Genomic DNA, 24,583 nt, shown 5'->3' with positions numbered 1-24,583 from the left:
ATGGAGAAAGGAGAAGCTGATGATAGGGATGACTGCAATTAGGGATACAGACAATAGGCAAGAGGGGACAGAACTTATTGGAGAAAACTGGCAAAAGAACCAAGGTATTGGGAGCAAATAACTAGAGACGGAAAGATGATATAGAATGGGAAGACACCAATAATTTATTTGGACTGCAGGACAGACATTGCCTTCCCTATCAGGGATTGATATAAGAGTATAGGCAAAGTGAAAGAACTAGGGGGTCCTAAATGAAAGACCAGCACTGGTAGAGTTTTTAATAGAATCTAGGACAGAAGCTGCCATTAAAAAAGGAAAAAGTAGCAGAGCATATAAAATATTGCACGATAACTAAGAATCAATCAATGGATGTTAGAAAGGATTGGGAAGAGAGATTCGATAAGCAATTCATAAAGAAACAATGGGAGGAGATATGTATATCTCCCAAATATGCAACAAAATGTAGAAGATTTAGGATTTTTGCCTGGAAATGTTTACATAGATATTTTTATACCACAAGTAGACTCTAGAAAATTTTTCCTCAGGTAGACAGTAAATGTTGGAGGTGTGAAGGGGAAGAAAGAGGAACTTGGGAATGTATTTTCTGGAAGTATGATGGGTTTGCAGACTTTAAGGATTCCCTGCGGGATGTACTGTTGGAGATGCTGGGTGGACAGACTGGTCTGAAGAGGGAGATGATTTTTCTGAGCTATGATACAGAATCGTAATTACCTAGACATGGTAAGGCCTTGCTGTATCTAATAATGGTGGCTGCCAAAACAGCAATTACTAGAAAATGCAAATCAAAAATCAAAACCAACTACACTGGAAGTAGTGAATATAGTAGCGGAGATAAAACTGGAGTTGAGATCTTTACAAAAGGGTAGGAGCAAACTACACAGGGAAAATGTGAATTGTGGGAACAACAAATACAGGGGAGGAATGAGGCCTGAAAGGCAGCAGGACTTAAATGAGCTATGTAATGTTTGACTGAGAAAGACTGGGTAGATTATAAGTGATGTATAATGTTTGCAACTGGGAGTGTGACAGTATGGTTTGTGATGTAAAATGCTTGTGACTAGGATTGTGCTGGTGTGGTTTGTTTTCACTTGTATAAATGTACGATTGCCTATGTAGTAAGTAATTGTTTAATGAAGATGTTTCTTGCTTAAAAAAAGCAGGAATTGAATACTTTATGTAATATTGCTTAGGTTATATGATATAGTGCAATATATGTAAAGTATAATGTTTGTTATGTTAAAATAGTTTGATTACTTTTATACAAATGTAATTTTGCCTATGTCACAAGTGATAATTCAATAAAGATGTTTAGAGGGGAAAAAATACAAGGGTCAGAAAAAAATCTCAACCAGTATGTGGAACCTTAAGGAGAGATGTGAAGGCCTTCCCCCTAGGTAAAATGGCTTCACATCTTGTATGCTAATACACACTGTATCCCCCTTGGAATACTACCGTATTACATTCTGTTCAAAAAAACACTTTTATCTCACAGTAACTTTTACACAAAAGCGATACAAAATAACCAGTGTTAATCATCTGGGGTGCAGGGCTTGAGAAAAGACAAATTTTATGATGGAGATTAAGAAATTGCACAGTGACAAATAGAACACCTGGCTGTGGAGCAAATACACCACACAAAGCAGAGAGGGGGGGATGGGAGCAAACCTTTAAAATAATGGAATGAATGTAAAAGAAGTGGGAACAAACAGAACTGGGGAAGCAGGTAGAGGAGCTCCACCTTAAGCAAGCCAGTGCCACTTGAGAAAGTTTTATGCAGAAAGAACTTATTCTATCATTTGTATACACATTGAGTGACCATGCTTAGTGCAAAGGCAGGCTGCTAGTACAGCCTATAAATGGGAAAGATAATTTGTTAAATCTAAAGTACAGAGCACGTCTAGATCCATCGGTATACACAGACTCCAAGTAAGCAACACAGCATCTACAGTGCTTCTTAGATCCATACAACTGTCTCTGCCAAGTGTCACTCTCACAAAGAATGAAAATCAGCAAATAGAAATATCCTTTCAATCCTGATGACAACGAAACACTACTGAGCTTTCAGAAGCCACTGTCTCAAAAGCCTGTTCTAGTCCTGATTCAAAAGAATTATTCAAGACATCCCAAGAATGTTCAGTGTTCTTCAATCTACTGCAGCTCAATGCACACTTTTCTCATGCATTAGGGCAAATCAATCCCAGAACAATGCTAATATCCTCTTCTCAGTAGCTGAACATGCACTCACTGTTGTCCTAGGCACCATAACTTGGAAGAAACCGTATATTATCAAGCTAAAGTATTAGTCAAGTATTATTACCTGTTCAGGTGAGTGGGACTGTAATGGAGATTCCCTATTACCATAACCATGGAAATGTGTGGCAGGGTAGTCATCTTCATCACGCACAGGCTCTGAAGACCTTGCGAGTGCTGGCTCTTCAAAGGTGTCTTCCATTTCATTATCTGTGTAAGCTCCCCCTTCTGCATCTGTATCTTCATAGTCACTATTTGCACGACTGTCACAGCTCAGGTAGTCAGATGTGCTGGCCATTGGCTCATTTATCATTTCCAGACCATCGTCAGTGCGACTTGCATCCTGAAAAAAACGAAAATATAAAAATCATTTCATTTTTCTGGAGGGAGGAATGATATCTGATGTTTTATGAGACAAAAGCTTTACTGCTACAAATGAAAATATGGACAGAAGAAAGTCTGGGAACAGGCACTTAATGTAATGACCTACAATGGATTGTTTATGAGAGGCATGCAGTAGAGTAGTTAGTCTTTAAGATACAAGTCTGAGTTCTGGACACTTGGTCATTAAACTATAATTTGTGCATTTTGAAGAAGCTTGACTTTGTTTTCCTTACCACCTTTCTCTCCTTTTAAGGTCAAGAAAGTGGTAGGTGACATTTTTATTTCAGTCCAACCCCGTGTATTTTTAAAGATGCTGGATTATCTAGTTTTGTGCTCCCTCTTATTTGTACTTAATACTTGCACTTTTGTGATCCTCTTGGAAAAAAAAAACATCTCCACTGACCAAGACATTACTAAAATACTTGTGATGGAATAGAATGAAGCCCTCAATACGAATTATTTAATTAAACACCATTTTTATGAGGGTCTATTTTATATATTCAAACGCTTAAAAGTTCGAATTTTAGTGATTAAACTTTTAAATGTTTGAATATATTAAAAATTAATATTTAAAACAAAAAAAGTAAAGGGTTTAGCAGGGGGGGGGGGGAAGCCCCCCTGCTACTTAAATATACCAAATCCGAGATCGCACTTCAGTGTGCTACAGGGTGGAAATGGAAAATTTCCCATTTACTACACTGTAGTGCGATCTTGGAGTTGGTATATTTAAGCAGCGGGGAGGGGGGGTGCAGGGGGGCTTGCCCCCCTGCTTACACCCTTTAGTTTTACTTTTTTGTTTTTTTGTTTTTTTTTTTTATTTTTTTTAAATATTCGAACATTTAAATGTTCAATCACTAAAGTTTGATCTTTAGTGATTCAAAAACTTAAGCATTAAATATATAACATAGACCCTTTTATGAGCCTTCTACGCCACAATGTACACAGTTACCAGGGAGACTGAGTGAAGGAGCCTTTCAGCATAGCAATAATCTTATTTGTACATCTACTGTTACAGTGAGTTGTAATATAACTTTACTACATATATGGCAAGAATTATTGCTGTAAAATACACATATATACACACACATATATATATATATATATATAGATAGATAGATATACACACACAAACACATGCTCTCTATCTATCTATATATATATATATATATATATATATATATATATACACATATATACACACACACACATAGATGTACATGCACATACACACATATGCAAGCACATTACAGACACTAGAATACTGAAATCTTTTCAAGCAAAGCCTCCATAAAGGCTAGCTAGATTACAGCCTTACTTCTCCTATCCCCAACACTCCAAAATGAATATCAAACTAAAAAAATATAGGGAAGGGGAATAGATGACTACTTTGAAACCTTCTACATAATCTGGGCAGAGGCATTCCAGAAGGCGGCTGCAATGGCAGTTGCTTTGCTAGACTTTTCCCTAACCTCCCTAGCAAAAAAAAAAGTTTTTATTGCAATTATTACAGGAAACGGTGCAATAAGGTAATCACTTGCAGTGCATTTGATAAAGAGCAACCTGGTTTTCCTTTCTTATATAAAAAAACAAAACAATAAGTGGAAAAGGTCACACAGAACAAGCAATTGGTTAAAAAAACAAAAAGAAAAATGGTTTTATTGCCATGAATTTGTCCATAAACAGACAAAAGAAAAAGTCATAGACATTCAGAATTGCCATTTAGCTGAAACACCCAATGTCCTTAAAAGGGTAATTTTCATATATCCCATGTCACCTCTAATACAAGAGGTTTAAGGAATCACACAGTGGAAAGTCTAGCTTTGTAATTTGTATATATCCCATTTCTTATACAAAAAAGGAAGTGAAGTGCCTGTTTAAGAGATCTTGCTCTTTGTACACAATAGTTTAGAGCTCTGCATACATCCATGCAATGCAGAACTCAATCCCCCTTTCTCCACTGACTGGGATAGAAATCTAGGAAGAGAAAGCCAGTGACATGGCATAGAGGGATAAAGCCCTACCTATGGCCCAGGCAACCTAGATTCAAATTAAGCATCTTGTGAGTGTGAGGCACTTGCAAAAAGGGATGAAAAGGCATTCCCTGTGGAGAGACATGGTCCATAGATGGGACCTGCCCTCAGAAGTAACATACAAATACAGAGAAATAAATTAACAAAAGCAGTCAAAGCAAAGTTAATCTTAAAATGCATGCATTATTTCGATGTTGCCTGCCACAGATGTAATCCTAGTCTTACTTACAAGGTACACATACATATGCCGGGATTTGTTCCAGGCATATCTGTTATTTTGTTTAGCTTTTTGTAACATGTTTGTGTGCTAGGGGTTTGGCTGGGCTGCAGTAGCATGTGCATTGGCACTTTAGGTTTTGTATTGGATGTCCTTCAGATCCTAACCATGCACAGGGTAATTCTAATTGTCTGCAGATGGATGAAAAGTTCTTAAAAGTAAGAAGGGATTTTACTACCCAAATATTCATGCTTCCACAGGTCCTTCTATTTTTCCTGCCTAGCATTTTCATCCCCATCTGCCTCAATCTAAAGTCAGGGTTAGTATGATTTACTTCTTGGCAATGTTTCTACTAGCAAAAAGCTACTACCTGGTGGCAGTTACTCTCCCTGATGTATTTAAACTTCAGAACTAAGAACAAGAAGGCAACTTTCAAACCACTCGTCTGTTCATGTATGGCTTTTCTTGACAACATGGTAAAGGGACATATTAGAGGAATACACAGGCATGAATTTACTGCATGTTTGTTGGAGATGTTTAGTAATTTGAATGAGTATTATTCTGAGCCACATTGCATATTTTATATGAGAACTAACTAGGATACCAACCTTAAAACACATCTGAACATGTGTGTGGTCTATCACTAATTTATTACACCAGATCTTATACCTACAACATATACTGTTTCTAATGGAAATTGCTTAGCATATAAGATACAACATCAAGACCTCTTGTATGGCCCCTTCCACTCCATTGGTCTCTTACATTTTTATGTATTTCCCGATGACGAGAATTTAGAAAAGGACAAAAAAGTGAAAATGCAAACAACAGACATTAAAACCGTATATGTGAAGCCATGTGCATGTGAACATGGTTTATTTATTTTATTTATTCTTTGTTGACACTAGGCTGGTGGACTATTTTCTAGGAGAAACCCAATGTGGTATTTATACTAAATAAGCCACAAGTGAAATCCTCCTACTCTTTTTGATAAGTGCTGTGGGATCTTTTACATGCTTATGACCTACCACCAATTCAGGTGGATGCACCTCTGGTTTAATGTCTAATCCAAACGACAGTATACATACATACACACACACGCGCATATATATATATATATATATATATATATATATATATATATATATATATATGTGTGTGTGTGTGAATCCCATTTGATCCAATGAAAAAACACTTCATCGAATTTCAAACGACTGAGCTGAGTTCTGAGAAAGTGCCTTTTGATGACAGCTCACTTTCGCGACACTCAGCATTTCGCACACACACACAAATAAAACAACTCAACCATACAGGGGGGCATGCCCCTCTGCACCCCCCACACCCCTGCGACTTGTATAATACTAACTCCCAAGATCACACTACAGTGGGGAAAAGGGAATATTCCCTTATCCCCACTGTACCACAATCTATGACAACTACTCAGCATACTTAGTTTCGCGAAAGTGAGCTTTCATTAAAAGGCACTTACGCAGAACTCATCTCACTCATTTTAGATTCGATTAATTATGTTTTCGTTGGATAAAATGGGATCCATATGGGTCTGCTTTGTTTTGCTGAATCTCATTTCACTGAATTTCATCACAACCACATCACTGAAAACACAATTTACTTAAAATTCATTTCACTAAATCTCATTTCACTGAACTGAACTTAGTATATATTGCACTTTGTAGAGTACTGTAAGGCAAGTAAAAGGTATATGCCCTTTTTCCACTGTAGTGCGATCCTGGAGTCAATATATATATTTAGGGGGGTGGGGGGCACAGACCCCCACATTGGGGGATGTGGTGGGCGTAGTCCCCCTCCTTATTTTATATTGTATTTTACCAAAAAGTTCAAAACAGACATTTTAAACAATAGACATGCATAATTGCAACACCAATGACTAAGTCTCTCCAGAAGACAATATGTACTCAAACTAAGTGAGGGGCTACACCCCCCCAACTATATATACTAACTCCAGGATTGCACTACAGTGGGGGGAAAAGGGCATATACCTTTAACTTGCCTTACAGTACTCCACACAGTGCCATATATACTAACTGCAGTTCAATAAAATGAGATTCAGTGAAATGAGTTTTCAGTAATTTGGGTTTTCTGAGAAGTGGTCAGGGTGAAATGAGATTCTAACAAAGTAGACCCATATATATCACACACACAAGAATGCAATACCTTCTAAAACTACACAGAAGTGTCAGGAACAGAACTTGAATCCAGTAACCTTCTGATCTTCAAGCACCACGGTATGTGTGCTGCCTGCTGAGCCACTGACACTGTCAATCTTTCTTAAAACAATAACTATATTTTTTCCAGTATTTGCACTGATATTTTCATTTTAAACTTTTCATCTAATAGGACTACATAGTCATATCCATGTGCATTTTAACATGACACACTTCATTTTCTATGGCTTGCACATTTCTTTTATTGGTTTTCTAGTTTAAATACAGTGCTGGTAAATTTGAAGCCATGGGCATTTTTAAATGCAGTTACTGTATCTTTTGGCACACGCACTTACATTACTGGATTTCAGTTTTAAATAAAGTAGCTATCTCTTTTAATCCATGTTTATTTTAAAAATTTTTTCTGCTTTAAACACAATGGTTGCAGTTGGTCTGGCATACTCAGGAAAAGGAAGTAAGGTTTTAATTACACCTAAACTGAACATATAAAAAGAGTATAAGGGCATGCCGGCAGCAAACAGAATGCTGTAGTCTATACTTAGGATGACAGATCTCAGAAATAAGGAGTTACTTCCACTCTGTGGGATTCTGAGCACATCACACCTGGAAAACTGTGTGCAGCTCTGGAAGCTGTAACATGGCAGTTACATAAGGGTGCTGAAAGGCATCCCTAGGAAAGCCACCACAAAAATTAATGGAATAAAGGAAAAGTCATATGACCAGGGATTATAGGAGATAAAGCTCTTCAAACCTAAGGTCAGAAGAAACAGGAGAGATATGGTATTTGTGCACTAGGTTACACAGACTGATGAGAAAATTATAACCTGAGCAGGAAGGAGCTACAGAGCAACAGACTGCAGGGACTAACTGCTGCCTATGAAGGCACTCCTTCACAGAGAGGGCTGAAGACCCATGGAACTGACTAACAGAATGGGTGGTGGGACAGGGTATACAAAGGCATTAAAAAACATGAGAGCCAGGGAACAGGTTAGTAGTATGGTAGGCAGAATGTTAACTACATTCAGAGGACATGCAGTGTCATTATCATTGTCTCCTCCTGCCATACAGTAAACCAGTACAATGTAATGTAATTCAATAATGGGTATGGATAGTGCTCATGTTAACATGCCTGTAGTGGTGTGATGCAGTTGTGTATGTTCAGTAATACATGTGCTGTGGATACTGCAAATAAAAATAGACAATATAAGGCCTCTATATCACCCAATTTTTGTTAAAGCCACTTTAACAGACATACTAAATGCAGACATACACACTATTTATTTATTTTATGTATGTATGTATTTACATGCTTTTATTCCCCCACTGCTTGCTGAAGATAAGCATCCACATTATCCAAGCCAGGTGAGTCTCAGCCGTAACAGCCATCATACAGGCAGCCATCAGCTGTTTTCAGTTTACATCCTAACTTCTCTCCCAGGTAGACGGTATCTGATCAGAACTACTGTGGGTGCCCTTATGTCTGTCCCACATAGATGCACACTTCTGTGTACTTGCAAAGAAGACTACTGTGAAGTGGCTTGGTAAATTGTCCATATGCCCTTAGGGTACCTTTCCTGTCTCACCCCTCTATACAGGGGCATCATGCAAACTTGCAACCCTAGACCACCTCCCTCCACTGCCATGATGGACATGCCTTTTCTCCAGACACCATCTTCTACAGATGTTGGTGCCATTACTTGACCTTGGGTCACCTGAACCACATTCAGGGCTTTACCTCTCTATGCCAACAGAGTTGGCTACCACTGGGTTTAAATACCAGTCAATTATGGAGACTGTGCGACTGAAGCAAGTTTGCCATGTAGACAATTTCAAATAAGATGTAATGTAGTATTACCCAACAAAAAATGTCAGATGTCTGAGGCAACACTATTACAGAATATGGAAAATGAACAGATCAAACAGTAGGGCTATAGTCACTTATTCATCAAGTTGCTTTTTCACATTCAAAGTGTAGACAAGAAACCATTAATTCCCAACATGGGATCACAAGAAAGCATTAAAGGAAATAAAACAATGTAATACCATCAGAAAGTACAAGTGTGTATAAGATCTTACCTTCTCTTCTGCAAACCAGATGGGGCGGGACTGATGTTCTTTTATGATATTTTTGAGGCTTAGATACCAAGAATCACTTCCTGAGGACAGATTTATAGTGGCTATAAAGAAAGTTTGGTAAATTAGACATGATTTGTTACCATGGAGACAGGACACACATCAGTTGCATTAATGGCAAGAGCTTTAAACTCTGAAAATGCTAATGGATTGGTATCAAAATGTTTTATGTTTAAAACCCATAAGGAAATATAGCAAACTCGACAGCTACAGCACAAATTAAAAACAATATTTAGTGTCACTTAAACTGCACACTTCCAGAAACTACAATAACTGTAACAATTACAGTCTGCTTACTTCAGTGGTATGTTTTATTGAAACTGTATCACTTGTCCTGAAGTCGTAGAACTTTGAAGCACATTATATTAAGTAAACGGGCATAAAGGACAAAGTTCTCAGAGAGGAGCCTTGCTCACATTATATCCATAGTTTAATTTTTTGTTGACATATTTTGATGAAATGGTCTTTTGAAGGAAAGAAAATCAAACATTGCTACATCTACCGTAAGTCAAATTTTCTTTATGCTAAACAGACTGCATTTTCTTATTTGCTCTGATATGACTACTGTTCTAAACATGTAAAAAGTGACGTTCAACCACAACCACTCATATAAACTGTTACGAATACAAGACGAAAACGAGTGACCACCTGTGTATTGTCAGTGAATAGTTTTAATAAAAATAGAATTAAAAACTTTCAACTAAGGCTTCATCAGAGCAACGTCAACTGTTCTAAGTATAATTATCTTTGAAATTAATACTGTCAAAATTATTAAAGTGTATACTTTATACATGTAAACTAATATTTAGAATTCATACTTTAGAAATATGAAAGGATATACCAAGTGGTTAGCAACAGATCCTGATATTACATTCTATGTCATTGGACACTATAATCAGCTTTATTGTGAAGTCGAATACATCTTATGGGTAGTATTTGCAGCAGTCTGATGACATGAAATTGCTAAACTGTGTATTCCTGTGCTGCAAGAAAATCTAAAACCCACAAGCCCCCCCCCCCCCCCCCCCCAGAATTATAAAGTTACAGCAGATGCTTGGTACTGCTTCTGTGGAATTTTCATCTAATTTCCCCTTTTGTAATCTACAGCATCAGCATCATGCTTTACTGTTTGTTTGTGTCTTTCGGCTTTTTCCGGTTAGGGGTCGCCACAGTGGAACTCCGGTCCGCTAATAATTGGCAGTTGATTTTTACGTACCAGCTTGCCAGACCTGACGCACAACCTTCAACGAAAGTACACCCATTTACGCATGTCTCCATGCAGAAGACGCTCTAGCTGAGAATCAAACCGGACAGCATCTTACTGTGAAGAGACAACGCTACCGCAGCACCACCACATCATGCTTTACTGTGATTTATTTAATTTGTTACTTGGGTAGCTAAACTGGTCTGGCAAGACCTTTTAGAGCCACAAGTTCAATTTGTGATCACATATAAGAATAATTACATATGGGCTATTGCTACATCATACACACAATGTAAAAAGCAGAGTACAATGATACAAGTAAAGGCTGTCTGCATGAACTCTCTACAATCAAATCAAAGTGGTTTTGTTAATGTATATGCATAGTTTTGCTTCATTACAACACAATTATTCTTGCATGGTTATTTATATACAGAAAGCTATTTACAAAACTGCTAACAGAACTTTATTAATGACGGTGCTTACATACAAGAGTAGGATTATCAAGGTCAACACTTAGTGTTGTTTAGATAGGTGTTTAAAGGCAGAAATAGGGGACAGGGTAAAAAATGTTAGTGGAGTAGAGATAAAGGGAGGTGAAGACAATGGGAACGGGTAGGATTGTTAAACAGAATGCCTACTGTAAGTAGGATTTAAACAGGAACATTTGGAAGCATTTTAATCTAGCACTCAGGCTTTAAATAACTGTACAGTGAGATGTTCTCTAATATCTGCAGGTACAGAAATCCCTGTAACTGAACCTGCATTGCACAGTGCTGCAACAGTAACAGTGATTGTGAAACAGAAATGTGTTAGGGTTTTGGAACCTGAAAATTGATTTTTTTTTTCATGGGTAATTGTAATTTTGGGTTCACTGTGATACAGTTCACTATCAAATAGAGAGGGGACCTGCAAGTAAACAGTTCTCTCTTACAAGGATGGGAAGATAAGAGTTTATAGTGATAATATATCTTGGTCCACAAATTTCACAGATCTGCTTATCTTATTTTGTGTTTCTTTTTTTCTTTTTAGGAATTTGGTAGTATGATTGAAGCAGCTTACTTGCACCTTAAGTGCAAACTGGATGTGTTTTTTTCTGGTCAAGTTCAAATCAACTGTTAAAATCTCCCTTGATTGTTGTCTTCATATCTGAAATTACTGTGCTCTAGTTTCTAAGTGTACACCAGTAGTGATCAACTTTTTTCACAACTTTCCCTTTTCTTAGCAGTGACATGATCATTGAGTTGATGTACACAAATTAAGGGGTATGGGGGGGCTTGCTCTCACATGGGAGGGTACAAAGGGGCAAGTGCTTACATATAATTTTTCCTAGCCTTGAAGACTGTAGTGCTGTGGTAGCACTGTCGCCTCACAGTAAAACGTTGTCCTGTTCGATTCTCAGCTAGACTGTCTTCTGTGTGGAGACATGCGTGAATGGGCGTACCTTCGCTGAAGGCTGTGCGTCAGGGCCGGCAACTTGGCACGTAAAAATCTACTGCCAATCATTAGCGGACCGGAGTTCCGCTGTGGTGACCCCTAACCGGGAAAAGCTGAAAGACACAACTCCTCCTGTACAGTTCTGCTTGCAGAGTTATAACTTGAGTCATACTGAAAGTGGTTATTACCCAGAGCTGTTAGGGATAGAATACATTCGAATTTAGGAAACATGACATTCTGAAATATTGCTAAATGCAAGTCTTCAGTAAGGTAACCTGCACATTTTTATGAATAATTTTGTTAAGAATTTTAGATGCAGCTGTTTCTAAATGAATTTTGCATGTTAGAAAGGGTTCAAGAAATATTCCCAAATACTTAAAGTGCTGAATAGGTAAAATTTTATTTTTCAAAGGCTCCAGCAATTGAATGCATTTACTGTTGTTCAGATGACATACAGGGGGCGGGGGTCTGGGTTGATGAGCAGTTTGAAAGAAATACCAAAAGGGGGACGTGTGAACATTCCTGTTGCAGATGGATTAATTTTTTTACTGTTGTTGCCAGATGTTGGTAATATGAGATTATATGTAAACAGAATTAGGCTATCATGGGGGGAACTGAATAAGGTAAAGAGTCGATTAACAGTGAGAACAGAACTGTGCCTTCTAGCAATCCCTGGTCTGCACTGGATTGCGAGTAGAAATGGCTGAGAAAGAATTATGTAGATGTACTTGATTGGCTTAATAGTAAATATTTATTAAACTGTGTAATAACTGTGGAGGGGAGACTTGTATTTTTTTTTAATATGAGATATACGATGAGCAGCTAAGAAAATGACACCTATATTTTGCAATTACCCATATTTTGACAAAAGGAGTTCATTACTACGAGTCATTAGTGGTTATTATAACCTGTGAAGAAGCCATATTGTCTGTTGTTTTAATAAATAAGTGATCTGGATTCAAGACCGATCTTGTTTACAGATGCTAATAATACAATAACCCCACTCACACTCAAAAGCGACCATAAAAGGATGAGAAATAGCTGCAAAAGTAGACCGAACTCGGGCATTTTTTAATTTATTTACATAGGTAGACCAGGACATTGGTGTCCATTATCAGTTCTGATGTTACAGTAATAAAAGAATAGGAACAACCAAGTAAAGGAATGAAAAAAAGTAGGTACATCTGCATAGCTGAAAAATTACAGCTTTTATTAAAATAACTTTAAAGAAAAGAAAGACAAACATGAAAAATGAGAATATACACTTGTTGATAAATATGATGCTTTAAACTTCAAATTATTATCTGACACTAATAGACAACTGAATTACAATGCATAATTTTATTCCAATACATTAGACAAAAAAAAAGCACATTTCTGATCTGGGAACACAGGTTGACAGCAACCTATCTTTTGACCACCACATTAACACTGTGGTCAGAAAGTCCTTCTATGTGGCCCATCTCATTACTAAGGGTTTTGAATCCAGGAAGAAATATGTCATTGTCTCCCTCTACTCTTCCCTCATTAGGCCAATCATCGAGTACAATTCCCCATTTGGCAGGTACCTCACTAGACACCTGCAACAACTGGAGAGGCCGCAAAAGTACTTCACACAAAGAGGATCCTAGGCCTTAAACACTTGTCCTATATGGACAGACTCAAAAAAACTCCAACTATTCTCTGTCTCATATCGCCTACTTAGAGGCGATCTCTGCTTGACTTACAAAGCCATGTCTGACCCAGCTCTGTTAGAAATGCTACATCTAAAGAAATCCCAATCCCTCCTCACCACACGCTCCATAGACCTCAACCTCATTACCACAATCAACAGAACATGCTGGAGGGACAGGTTCATAACCCAGAGACTGCCCATTCTATGGAATAGACTTCCCATACATATCAAGCAGAACAACTCACTGGCACTCTTCAAGAGAAATCTTGATGAGTGGATGGGAAATAGAAAATTCACCCTGGGGATCACTCCAGTGGCTTTACTCGACAGAGGCACTAGGAACTAAGGTCAGGTGGCAAGATGCCAGGGTAATCCTATGGGCTAGGCTTGTAAAGGCTCCAGGGCCATTAGCCTAGTACACACCTATGAACACCCCTGGGCAACCTAAAGATTATATTAACTGCTGCTTCTGTGAATGTCTTGGATGTATGGAATGTGGAAATAAAACAGGCAAATGTGTTTATTTTAATTACCCAAGGAAAGGAGTCAAGTCATTGCTGTTCAGCTGGTCAACAAGATATCTGTATTGCTGTCTGACTTATTCACCAGGTTAATGATATTACAGACTGAATTATTCAAGTGCAACACTACCTATCTGAGGGGAGAAATTCAAAGTAGAAGTCTGTCAAAACATTAGGGACAGAATATGGGAATTAAAACTACAGAGCAAACCAGGGATGTTAGGTGTATAATTGCTGAGGTGAGTGACTATGGAGTACACTTGGCAATGGGTGCAAAATGATGTTAGTTCAGTGAACCAGGCAGAAAATAGTGCAAATGTAGCACAGCATGAAGAAAACCTATCAGAAATTATAGAAAAAAAAAAAAACTTTTCGACTGCAATGGAATGTCATGGAGGAAAAATATAAGGGCCAGTAGAAAATTATGTGGCTGCTCAAGGTCTCAAAAGGAAGAAGTTAACAAAATATAGTGAGGGAGAGCTTAGAGGACTCTGAAGTAAGGAGTAACAGGATAATTAAGACTGGAGAGTGGATCCACCTAGGAAGGTGACCACTTCATGTGTATTAAAAGCTATATAGTTAAACACTGGTTGTTACTACTACCAAAACACGAACAGTTGTAATCACTGAGACATCTGCTATGGTATAGGTGGAGGCAAGGTCAAAATGGAAGTTTCATAAGGCTGTGGTACAAGGCTAGACAGGTTTTCTAGACGTAATGGCATTAGTTAACAGTTAATGATTTGGAGTGCTTCTGACAGGGTGAAGTTATGATCACCAATTGGAAATGCACTTAAATCTGCCCTCTGAATAACTGTGTGTGGAAATGCAGCTAAAAAGATGGAATTATGTTTAAGTCCTATTCCCATCCAAAGCACCTGAGGGAAAAAAAGTTATGTACTCACCATAACATTCCATCTGTGTTGTCCTTTTTCATTCTTCCTGAACAAATGGGTTCAGATCCGAGAGCTGGGCACTTTTTCTAGCTTGTGGAACACTGAAAGCTCTCATGCTCCTCCCATACCCATAATGCACTAGTCCCCTAACATACTTCAGATCTTGTTTGCTGGCTTTTCAGACTATTTAGTAAATAACAGATAAGGGTATGAGACAACATTATCTGGAGCTCTAATGAAGGAAAGTATAGTTGTGTAAAATCTTACCATAACTTTAGACGTCCTTCTCTTCTGTATGCTGCTGTATCTGTAATATGAGGGAGTATCTGTAATATGAGGGAGTCTTCCCTGTGGTTGACTCTCGTCCGTCTGTCCATTACACAAAGGTTAGCTGCTACTGCAAAGGTATGTGCGTCGGCCTGCACCACTCAGCGTACATCAATCATAAACGGACATCGGGTATAAAGCAGACATCAGCATGCACTTACCTCAGAACTGGATGCTACTGGAACCAGCAATTATGGTCAGGCAAGTGTCAGGGGGAAGGCAGGGTGGGAAACTATACAGCAGCATATAGAAGGAGAAGGACATCTAAAGTTATTGTAAGAGTTTACACAACTATACTATGTTTTTCTATTCATATGCTGCTGCATCTATAACATGAGGGAGAGTGCAAAAGCTCATGCTACTAAGAATTGGGTGGAGGGACAGAGGCATTCTCCACAAAGCCATGAAGTATGGCCTGGCAAATCCTGCTCTGGACCTGGAAATAATGTCCAACTTGTAGTGTTTGTTGAAAGTGTGGACAGATGACCAAGTAGCTGCCTCCAAAATGACAGCTGTATCCAAATCCTTAAAGTAGGCACCACAGGAGAACAAAGCCCTAGTGGAGTGTGCTTTCACTGGGAAGGGAAGCCTTTTGCCATGGGCTGTGTAGCAAGGGGAAATAGGTTTACTTATCCATGAGGAAATGGTTTGTTTGGAAACAGGGTGTCCCAGGACTCTTGGGTGGTAGGAGACAGAGCCTATCAGATTTATGTATTGATTTGGTCTTGGCCAAACAGTATCCCAGTTGTCTATGTACATCGAAGGAGTGAAGGATCCTGTCAAGCAGAGGTCTAAGGCAAGGGGAAGAAGGTACGAAGATTGATGGCTTGATTCAGGGGAAAGTTCATTAACTACTATGGGCATGAAGGATGGGTTAGTGCGTAAGTAAACCCTGTCCTTGTGGAAAACTGTGAAAGGTGGGGAGGCCATGAGGGCTTGTAGTTGAGACCCATCTGACTGAAGTAATGGCCACCACGAGGATAGTTTTCCATTTGCAGTGTAGGACAGAGCAGTCCTTGGCTGGCTCAAAGGGCAGTAAGGTCAGCTTTTCCAAAACAAAATTAAGATCTCAAGGGGGTAATGGGCTTCCTTGGAGGTGTAATGTGTAGCATCCATTTTAAAAACAGCTTAACTTCCAGTCTGGAAGCTAGAGGAGGGGTGACAGGTAGGCATGCTGAGATGGCAGATAGGTGTGCTTTAATAGAAGAGTATGACAAGTCATTGTTCATCAGTTCACACAGGTAAGACAAAACCATTGGCGTCAGTGGTTGGACATTTTGTTTCAGACACCAAACAGTAAACCTTTTCCACTTGGATAGATAGGATTTTCTGGTAGTGGGTTTTCTGGCCTCCTGCAGAACCTAAAGCACATCCTTGGTATAAACGTGTCTGAAGAGAATCAATGCCCTCTCACTCACACTGTAAGGTTCAGGTTGGATATTTGTGGGTGTGAGAGTTCCCTTCTCCTGGGTGCGCAGGTTCATCCCGTGGGGTAACTTGTGATTGACCTTGGCTAGATGATGTAGCAGGGGGAACCAATGCCGCCTTGGCCAAAAGGGGGTTACCAAGAAGATTTGAGGTGGTTTTCTCTGAATCTTCAGCAGAAATTTTTGTAAGAGAGGGCAGGGGGGATGCATAACCAAACATCCTCTTCCAAGGGAAAGAAAGAGCATCCACCCTCCATGCCCCAGGAGAGGGTATCCTGGTGCAGAAGGCTGGGAGTTGTCTATTCATAGGTGAGGCAAGTAGGTCTACCTGAGGTATACCCCATCGATGGACCAGGTCCAGAAACACATCCCTGTTTGGCATCCATTCATGGGACTAAGTCACTGTCCTGCTTAGAGCATCTGCCATCACATTCTCTGCAGTGGGTATGTAGATGGCTATGCGGTTTACATGCCTTTGTTTGGCAATTTCCCATGCTTGTAGAGCCAATCTGCATAGGAGGTAGGACTTTGCTCCCCCGTTTGTTGATATACCACAGCACAGTTGTATTGTCTGTGTACCATCTCAGCACACCGGGAAGAATCCGATGCTTGAATAGTTGGATTTGCAAATATCAAGGCTCTCACTTCCTTGATATTGATGCATTCCCTCTGTTGGCCCAGGATCTAAGTGTCTGTTACTCTCTACTCTCCTAGGATTGCAGCCAAACCAGAGTCTGAGACATCTGTGTAGAGATCTTGGTTGGGGGGAAGGGGTTATGGGGGAGACCTGGACTGGCAGAGATCTGTGAAGTCCACCAATTTAGTTCCCTGGCATGGCAAGGAAACAGGGGTACCATAAACCCCAGAGGGTGCAAGTGTTGTTTCCAGATTGTCCTTAAGTACCATTGGAATTTCCTCATGTGTAGCCTTGGTAAGGGTATCATGGGAATTGTAAAGGCCATGAATCCCAGAAGCCTGAGAAACTCCCTAGCTGACGAGGCTTTGAGAGAATCACCTGGAAAAGGATGTGAGGGGCATAATCTTGTCTGGAGGGAGGCAGGCCATCATTTGTCCTGTTATGATCCTGCATCCTAAGAACACATGATACTGAGAGGGAGTCAGGGAGGATTTGTGAAGGTTTATGGTGAACCCAAGGCACCTCAAGAGGGAGATGGTGAAGTCTAGATGTTGCAGGACCAACTATGGACATGGTGTCTGCATGAGGATATCATCCAGGTAGGGGAAGATTTGGATCCCTTGCATTCTGGCAAAGGCAATGACTGGGGCTAGGCACTTTGTGAACACTCTTGGGGTGATAGACCAAATGGCAAAGCACACAACTGAAAATGCGCAGAATCCACTGAGAAACGAAGGAATTTCCTGAAAACAGAATGAATTGGAATATGTAAGTAGGCAGCCTTTACATCCAAGGACACCATGAAGGCCTGAGGGAGGAACAGGGGAAGGAGAGTAGGAAGGGTTAGCATCCAAAAGGAGGGACCTTCAGGAAAGTGTTTAGCTGGGACAAATCCAAGATAGGTCTCCAGGGATCTTCTTTCTTGGGGACCAGGAACATCCTGGAGTAGAACCCTTTCCCTCTAGACTATAAGAGGTTATAATATCTCTTTTGAGTCTCAGTAACCTGACTGCAGTCCCACTTAAAGTCCTCCATTTGCACTAAGGTTTCCTCAAAGGTAATGTCTTCCCCTGTGGAATCCATATCATTAAACACCTCCTCTGGAGAAGCATACCCCAGAGGGGAAGCAATTTGAAATGTGTACGTCAGGGATTCATCCCCTGAGGAATCTTCTTCTTCAGAGGAAACATCAGTTACTAGTTTGGCCTTAGGGGGTAGAAACTGTAGGGGCTTGGGCAGGGGCAGAGGCCTGGTGTAAAGCAAGGAAGGCATTAAGTAGGCCCCGAGTAAAGACCTGCCAGTTAAGGCGTCTGGTCAGATGGTACAGACAGTTGAGGAGGAGCAAGATGTTTAGATTTTTGCTTCTTCTTTTTGGGGGCATCTGACATAGATGTGTCTGTTATGCTGTGCAGGGAAGGAGGGCTGGACATTGGTTGGCACTCCACAATATCAGAGACAACATCTTTGTGGATGATGATTTGGGAAACCCAGCGTGGGCCCTCGGAAATAATGAGCCTTGGCCTCCCCCCCGGTGCCCGAGTTGGTTGCCTGTGACTCCCTCTGGGATGTGCTAGCGGCTTCTTTGACAGCTTCCTCCTGGGTACCAGTCAGTGGAAGGTCCACATATTCTGACTTGGACTCCGGGCCTTCACTGGCCTCAAGAGGTATGGTGAGAATAGAGGGCACAGCAGTAGGATCAGGCTGAGATTTCTTGCCCTTTTTAGTGGGAGGCTTTTCCGAGGTTCCCAATGTCAGGTCCGTTGTCCTTGGCTAAGCGTTTCAGGTGCTGATTTTCTAGATATAATTTTAACATGGCCAGATGGCTCTTATGTGTTTTGGGAACAAAGGCCTGGCAGATTTCACAAGAGGTGTGGTAGTGGTCTTAGCCTAAACAGAACAGACAGATCATGTTTGCGTCTTTATGTGGAATCTGCCTTCCACACCGACACTTGCCCTTTCTACCTGACATTAACCCACAACACAGTAGCAAAAACAGTAACCAACAACTCCTGTGGGGTACTTATCTGAACACAGACAAGCATGAAGTCACTTTTCCAAGCGAGCGATGACCGGAGCTGGCAGTCACACAGGTGGCAGAAAAGTTCTGAGGTAGGTGCCTGCTAACATCTGCTTTATACCCGATGTCCATTTTTGACCGACGTACGTTGAGTGCTGGTAGCCGGCGCACGTACCTTTGCAGTAGCAGCTAACCTTTGTTTAATGGCCGGATGTACAAGACTCAACCAGAGGCAAACTCCCTCAGGTTATGGATACAGCAGCATATGAATAGAAGGACATCATTGGTTCCTTTAGCATCTTGTAATTCTTCCAGAAGTGAAATTGGTAAGGGATTGGAGGGACAGGAGTTGAGGAAGAATGAAAATGGGCAACACAGATGGAAGATTATGGTGAGTACTTACCTTTCTTACCTGATGTTGTCATTTTCATTCATTCTTCAACAAATGGGACAGAGTCCCCAGCTACCTAAATTCCAGGAGGACTCTAAGGAGGGATATTACTGAGCACTACTGAGCCAAAGGCTGATCTTCCCCTAGAGACCAGATCCAGTTTCTAATGAGCAATAAAGATATGAGGATTAGCCAAGTTACAGCTGCACAAATATCGTCCAAGGAAAATCTGGATAAAAATATAGAAGTTGTTGCCATAAACCTGGTTAAATGAGCTTTTGATTGTTTTGGCAAAGACAAGCCCAATTTATTATAAACAAAGGTAATACAAATCAGTTTAACCATTTGGTTAAGGTCACTTTAGTAACTGATTTGTCCAGTTTTGAATCCGAAAAGGAGAGAAATGATTGGATTTTCTGAAAAATTATGTCCTATGTAAATAAAAATGTAACTGTCTGTGCACATCTAATGCATGCAACATGTACTCTTCCTTTGTGAAATTTAGAAAGAAATCTGGAAGGCTTACAGTTTGACTGCTACTGGATTCTGACACCACCTTAGTAAGGAAGAATGGGTTGGTTTATAAAGATACCCTGTCTTTATGCAAAACTAAATATGGAAAATAAGGATGCTTAGAAGACAGAGCTTGTAGTAGTAAGACTCTTCTTGCAGAGGTAATGGCCCCAAAAACAGACAATCTTCCAAGTTAAACATTTTAGTTCATATTTGGCTGACAGTTCAAATGGGATCAAGTCAAAAACTGTAAAATCAATTCAGGTCCTATGGGGAGTGTTAAAAGGAGGTCTAAGAAGAAAGGTTCCCCTTATAAAAGCCTTACAAAGTTCTAAAGACGATTTACTCACTCCAGTGTGAATATTGGAAATGGTAGAAACTTCTACTTTAATAGTTAAACAACTAGCACCTTCATTAAAAATCTTAGCTAAAAATTCAAGAACTTTAGGTACTGCTGCTGAAAAGGTGGCACTGTAATTTTGATGTGCCAAAACAACAAATCTGTACCATTTACTTCTGTGAATTTTCCTAGTAGAAGCTTTGTGGGAAGATGGAAAAAATGTGACAGTTGAGGGAAGAGAGCCTGGGCTGCCTAGCTATTAATGAAATTGGAGAAGCCATGCTGTCACTTTTAGGCCTAAAATGTCCGGGCTTATCAAGTCTGTTGGGTGAGACAGGTCGTCTGGAACTGGATGCAAAATCCAAGGTGGGTGAAGCAGATAAGGCCAGAGAAAGGGGAACCAACTCTGACAAGGCCAGTAGGAAGCAATGAGGATTGATTGTGCTCTTCAAATGAGATGCTTTCTGAAGGAATTTGGGGATTAGAGGTACTGGAGTAAAAGACAGAGAAGACTGTGGGGGCAATCATGGAGAACAGTATCTCTCTCTGTGACTCCCCAGGTGGGGGGTAGGGGGGACAGGGCAAAGAACCTGCTGCACTTGTTGAGGGGAGATGAAAGACTTTGTAAAAAGATTGGCCCCATCGACAGAATATCTTTTCTGTAACTTTCATATTGAGAGGCCACTCATGAGGCATCAGAATGGACCTGCTTAACTTGTCTGCTATTACAGTAGATTTCCTTGGAATGTGCGTTACTATCAGAAATTGAATGGATGAGATCACCCAATGCCACACACTCAAAGCTTCGACACAGGGGAGTAAGATTTGCTTTCTCCTTGTTTGTTGATGTACCAGACCACTGACATAGTGCCCATCTGAAATGCAACATCCCCAGAAGGGAGAGTGTCTTAGAAGGCCTGCAACACTAAGAGGACAGCTCTCATATCTAAGACACTGATATGCATATTGGCCTCTTCAGGGGACCATGTGTAAATCCACCACATGAAGGAATTTTTGCATACTTGAGTTATTTTGATTTGGGTGGACAAAGGCTGGTGAAGAATACACCACTGAGTTGCTAGGGTCCACTGAAGAATTCTCATGTGATATCTTGCTAATGGAACCAATTACTGTCACCAAAGACATTGACCCCAATGCATGAAGGATCAATCAAGCTGACAGAGATGATCTTTGGATTATCTTTTTGACATGAAATTGCATGGTTTGTACCTTTGGTAAAGGAAGGGAGGCTTTCAGGGATAGTGCATCAAACAATGCTCTGATCAGCTGCAATATCTAACTTGGCTCTAGTTGAGATTTGTTGTGATTGATAGTAATTTTCAGGACACAGCAGAATTGGAGTACATAATCTCATACTTTGGTCAGCTGATGTCTGATCGGAGCAGTTATGAGCCAGTATTCTACGTAAAGAAACACATGGAATCCTTGCAGTCTCAAGTGAGCTGCCACTACACCCATGCATTTGGTGAACACTCTGGGGGCTGTGATGAGACCAAAGGGCAGGGCTCTGAAATGGTAGTAACTGGCTTTCAGCTGGAAGAGAAGAAATCTTCTTTATCATCTGTTCATTTTTATATGATAGTACGTATCCTGAAAATCTTTCAAGCACATGCAGTCATACTTGTGCAGAAAGGGTAGAATGGACTGAACCATGACCATCTGGAACTTGGTAAACTGAATTGACTTTTTCAGATTGCTGAGGTCCAAAATCGGTCTCCAGTCCCCTGTTTTCTTGGGCACTAAAGAGAGTCCTGAGTAAGTTCAAGACTCTTTCTGGTCTGGAGGGACTTCTTGGATGACTCTTTTTAGCAGCTTTTTTTTTCCTTATGTTGCTGATTTCCTCTGAGTGAGTAGAACATTGGGAATTCTGTTTACTTTAAAGGGGGTGGTAGGGAAAAAGGTATTAATCTCTGGAAATAATCCTCTGCACCCATGAATCTTTTGTAATCTCTAAAGGCTCTCTGCTGTAGGGTTAAATGACCCCCGACTGCCTCCAAAGGTGGACAATCGGGCTTCCTTTCAGGAGTGCTGGTAGGATCCGTCAGTTTTTGCGGGGCTCTTCTGTCACGCGGATGGAGTCTTCTGTTAGAGTTCCCCCCTCTGCCCCTGGGGAACCGTCTCCACATGGATCTTGAAAGGGACCCTGGACCTTTCTGAACTACATTTTTAGACCACCACACTGAGTCCTAGAAAAGGTCCTTTGAGGAGTCGCAAAATATATGCCCACAGCAGACAAGGTTCTGCCTGCCTGCTCTCAACTTGACAGTTTGTCTTTAACTTTGGAGCCAAACAAAATACTTCCATCAAAGGGAACATGAAGGGCTCCACAAAATAATCACACAGTCACATCCTGGCATGCCTCCTAATGGAAATGCCTGAATGCACTGCCCTTGAGGTACCATCCAGCGGCATGTGAGATGAGCCTCATGGACAAATTTGAAAAAGACTGTAGGGTAGCCAACCATGAGGCAACTGAGCTCTCTGCCTCAGGAGAAATGGTCCCAGAGAGGGATTCGTCAAGTTCTTTAAATTCCTTTGGAGTATGTTAAAGTGTGCCAGACAATTCGTCAACTGAAGTGCAGGCATATACACACTTCATGAATTTGTTCAGTTCAGTTCAGTGCCCTAGATATCCTGTTATAGGGATGAACAGAAGAACTTTGTTCTGCAAGTTCTTTTTTTGTGGCTGCCGCTATGATAATGGCATCATGTGGTACTCCTTTTCTCCACAATTCCCTGTCATTTGGTGGTGCCAGGAACTTGTCAAGTCTCTTAGGGATTGGCTCAACGGAATCAGACTCCTTCTACGCCCATCAAGAGATCAAATCAATGAGCCCATCGTTGGGTGGAGTCGCCCAGGACATAGATGAGCCAGTCCCAAAAGCTTCCAGGAATACTAGTTCCTCTTGGGAAGGGTTATCGGATGACCAACCACCCCCTTTGCTTAATGATCTCTAGTATGCCTCCAAAGGAGATGTCATCAAGTGGTGATCTTGGGGACCCTTTCCCTTCATTGAAATCATTATCTTCCATGACAGACTCTTGAGGAGAGTCTAAGTGCCTCATTTTGCACATTTTCTTCCTAGGGACTTCTTGGGGGGTGTTAAAGAGAAGTATTGGAAGACATCAGTTTACCCTGTATCTATCATGGAGACTTTGAGCTGGGTGTCCCTGTGGTGTAGGAAGTCAAGGCTCAAGATGCAAAGACAACTGGGTCTGGAAAGTATGAGCCGAAGAAGGTTGATGTGTCCTTTCCCTTGGAGCAAAAAAACTCTCTCCACTACCGTGAAAGCAGAATGCCTTGGAGAGAAAGAAAACAACAGCTCAGATAAAACGTGTTTCCAAACAGTTGCTGCTTCTGACCCAAAGGCAAACCACTCCAAGCAGGGGTTAGAGCCAAACTGTCCAGACCCAAGGTTCTGAAGGGCAGAGGTGGCTCAGACAATTTTGGGGTTGACTACTCCAACACCTCGGATCCAGTGCTGATGCTATGGCTCTGAAAGTCATCCAGCTCCAACATGCTCAGAGCCAGTCCACTCAGAGATAGTACTGGCATAGAAGATACAAGGACCTTCCAATCCGATACAGATGGATCTGGAATTCTCAGATCCAAGTGCTCCAAAACCAAAGGTCAGATAGGAGAAAGAGACAAAATAGGTGGGTAGCAATAATCAAGGTCTCCAGACCTGATAGGGTAGGAGCCGGCCGGGAGTACCCTTATTTGAATTTGCATAGAGAGAAATTTCCTCATCATCCTATCCACACCTGCTTTGGTCAGAATTTTGGAGGAACAAGAAGTAGTAATGGACAAGTCCTAGAGAGGTGACATATTTCAAAAAAGGAGATGGGAAGATACTGGATCCAGAGTCAGAAAAGACCTATTTTTGTATTTCTTCAGCTTCAAGGGGGGGGGGGGGTCAGGTTGGATCTGAAGCAGTCAG

The 24,583-nt window shown here is 40.7% G+C and overlaps 1 protein-coding gene across 1 annotated transcript in view; it reads right to left on the bottom strand.

Moving 5' to 3' along the window:
• Nucleotides 1-24,583, bottom strand: part of TJP3 (tight junction protein 3) — a gene marked incomplete at its 5' end in the record, with an annotated part of 839,650 nt that overhangs the window by 89,435 nt on the left and 725,632 nt on the right. The window contains 2 exon segments of the mRNA XM_044053884.1: nt 2,339-2,614; nt 9,183-9,283. Coding sequence (XP_043909819.1) covers nt 2,339-2,614; nt 9,183-9,283 — 377 coding nt within the window.

The sequence above is a fragment of the Protopterus annectens genome, chromosome 13.part0, assembly GCF_019279795.1.
Source record: "Protopterus annectens isolate FY-2018-M chromosome 13.part0, PAN1.0, whole genome shotgun sequence".
NCBI lineage: Eukaryota > Metazoa > Chordata > Ceratodontiformes > Protopteridae > Protopterus > Protopterus annectens.
This window is presented reverse-complemented; position numbering and strand designations above follow the sequence as displayed.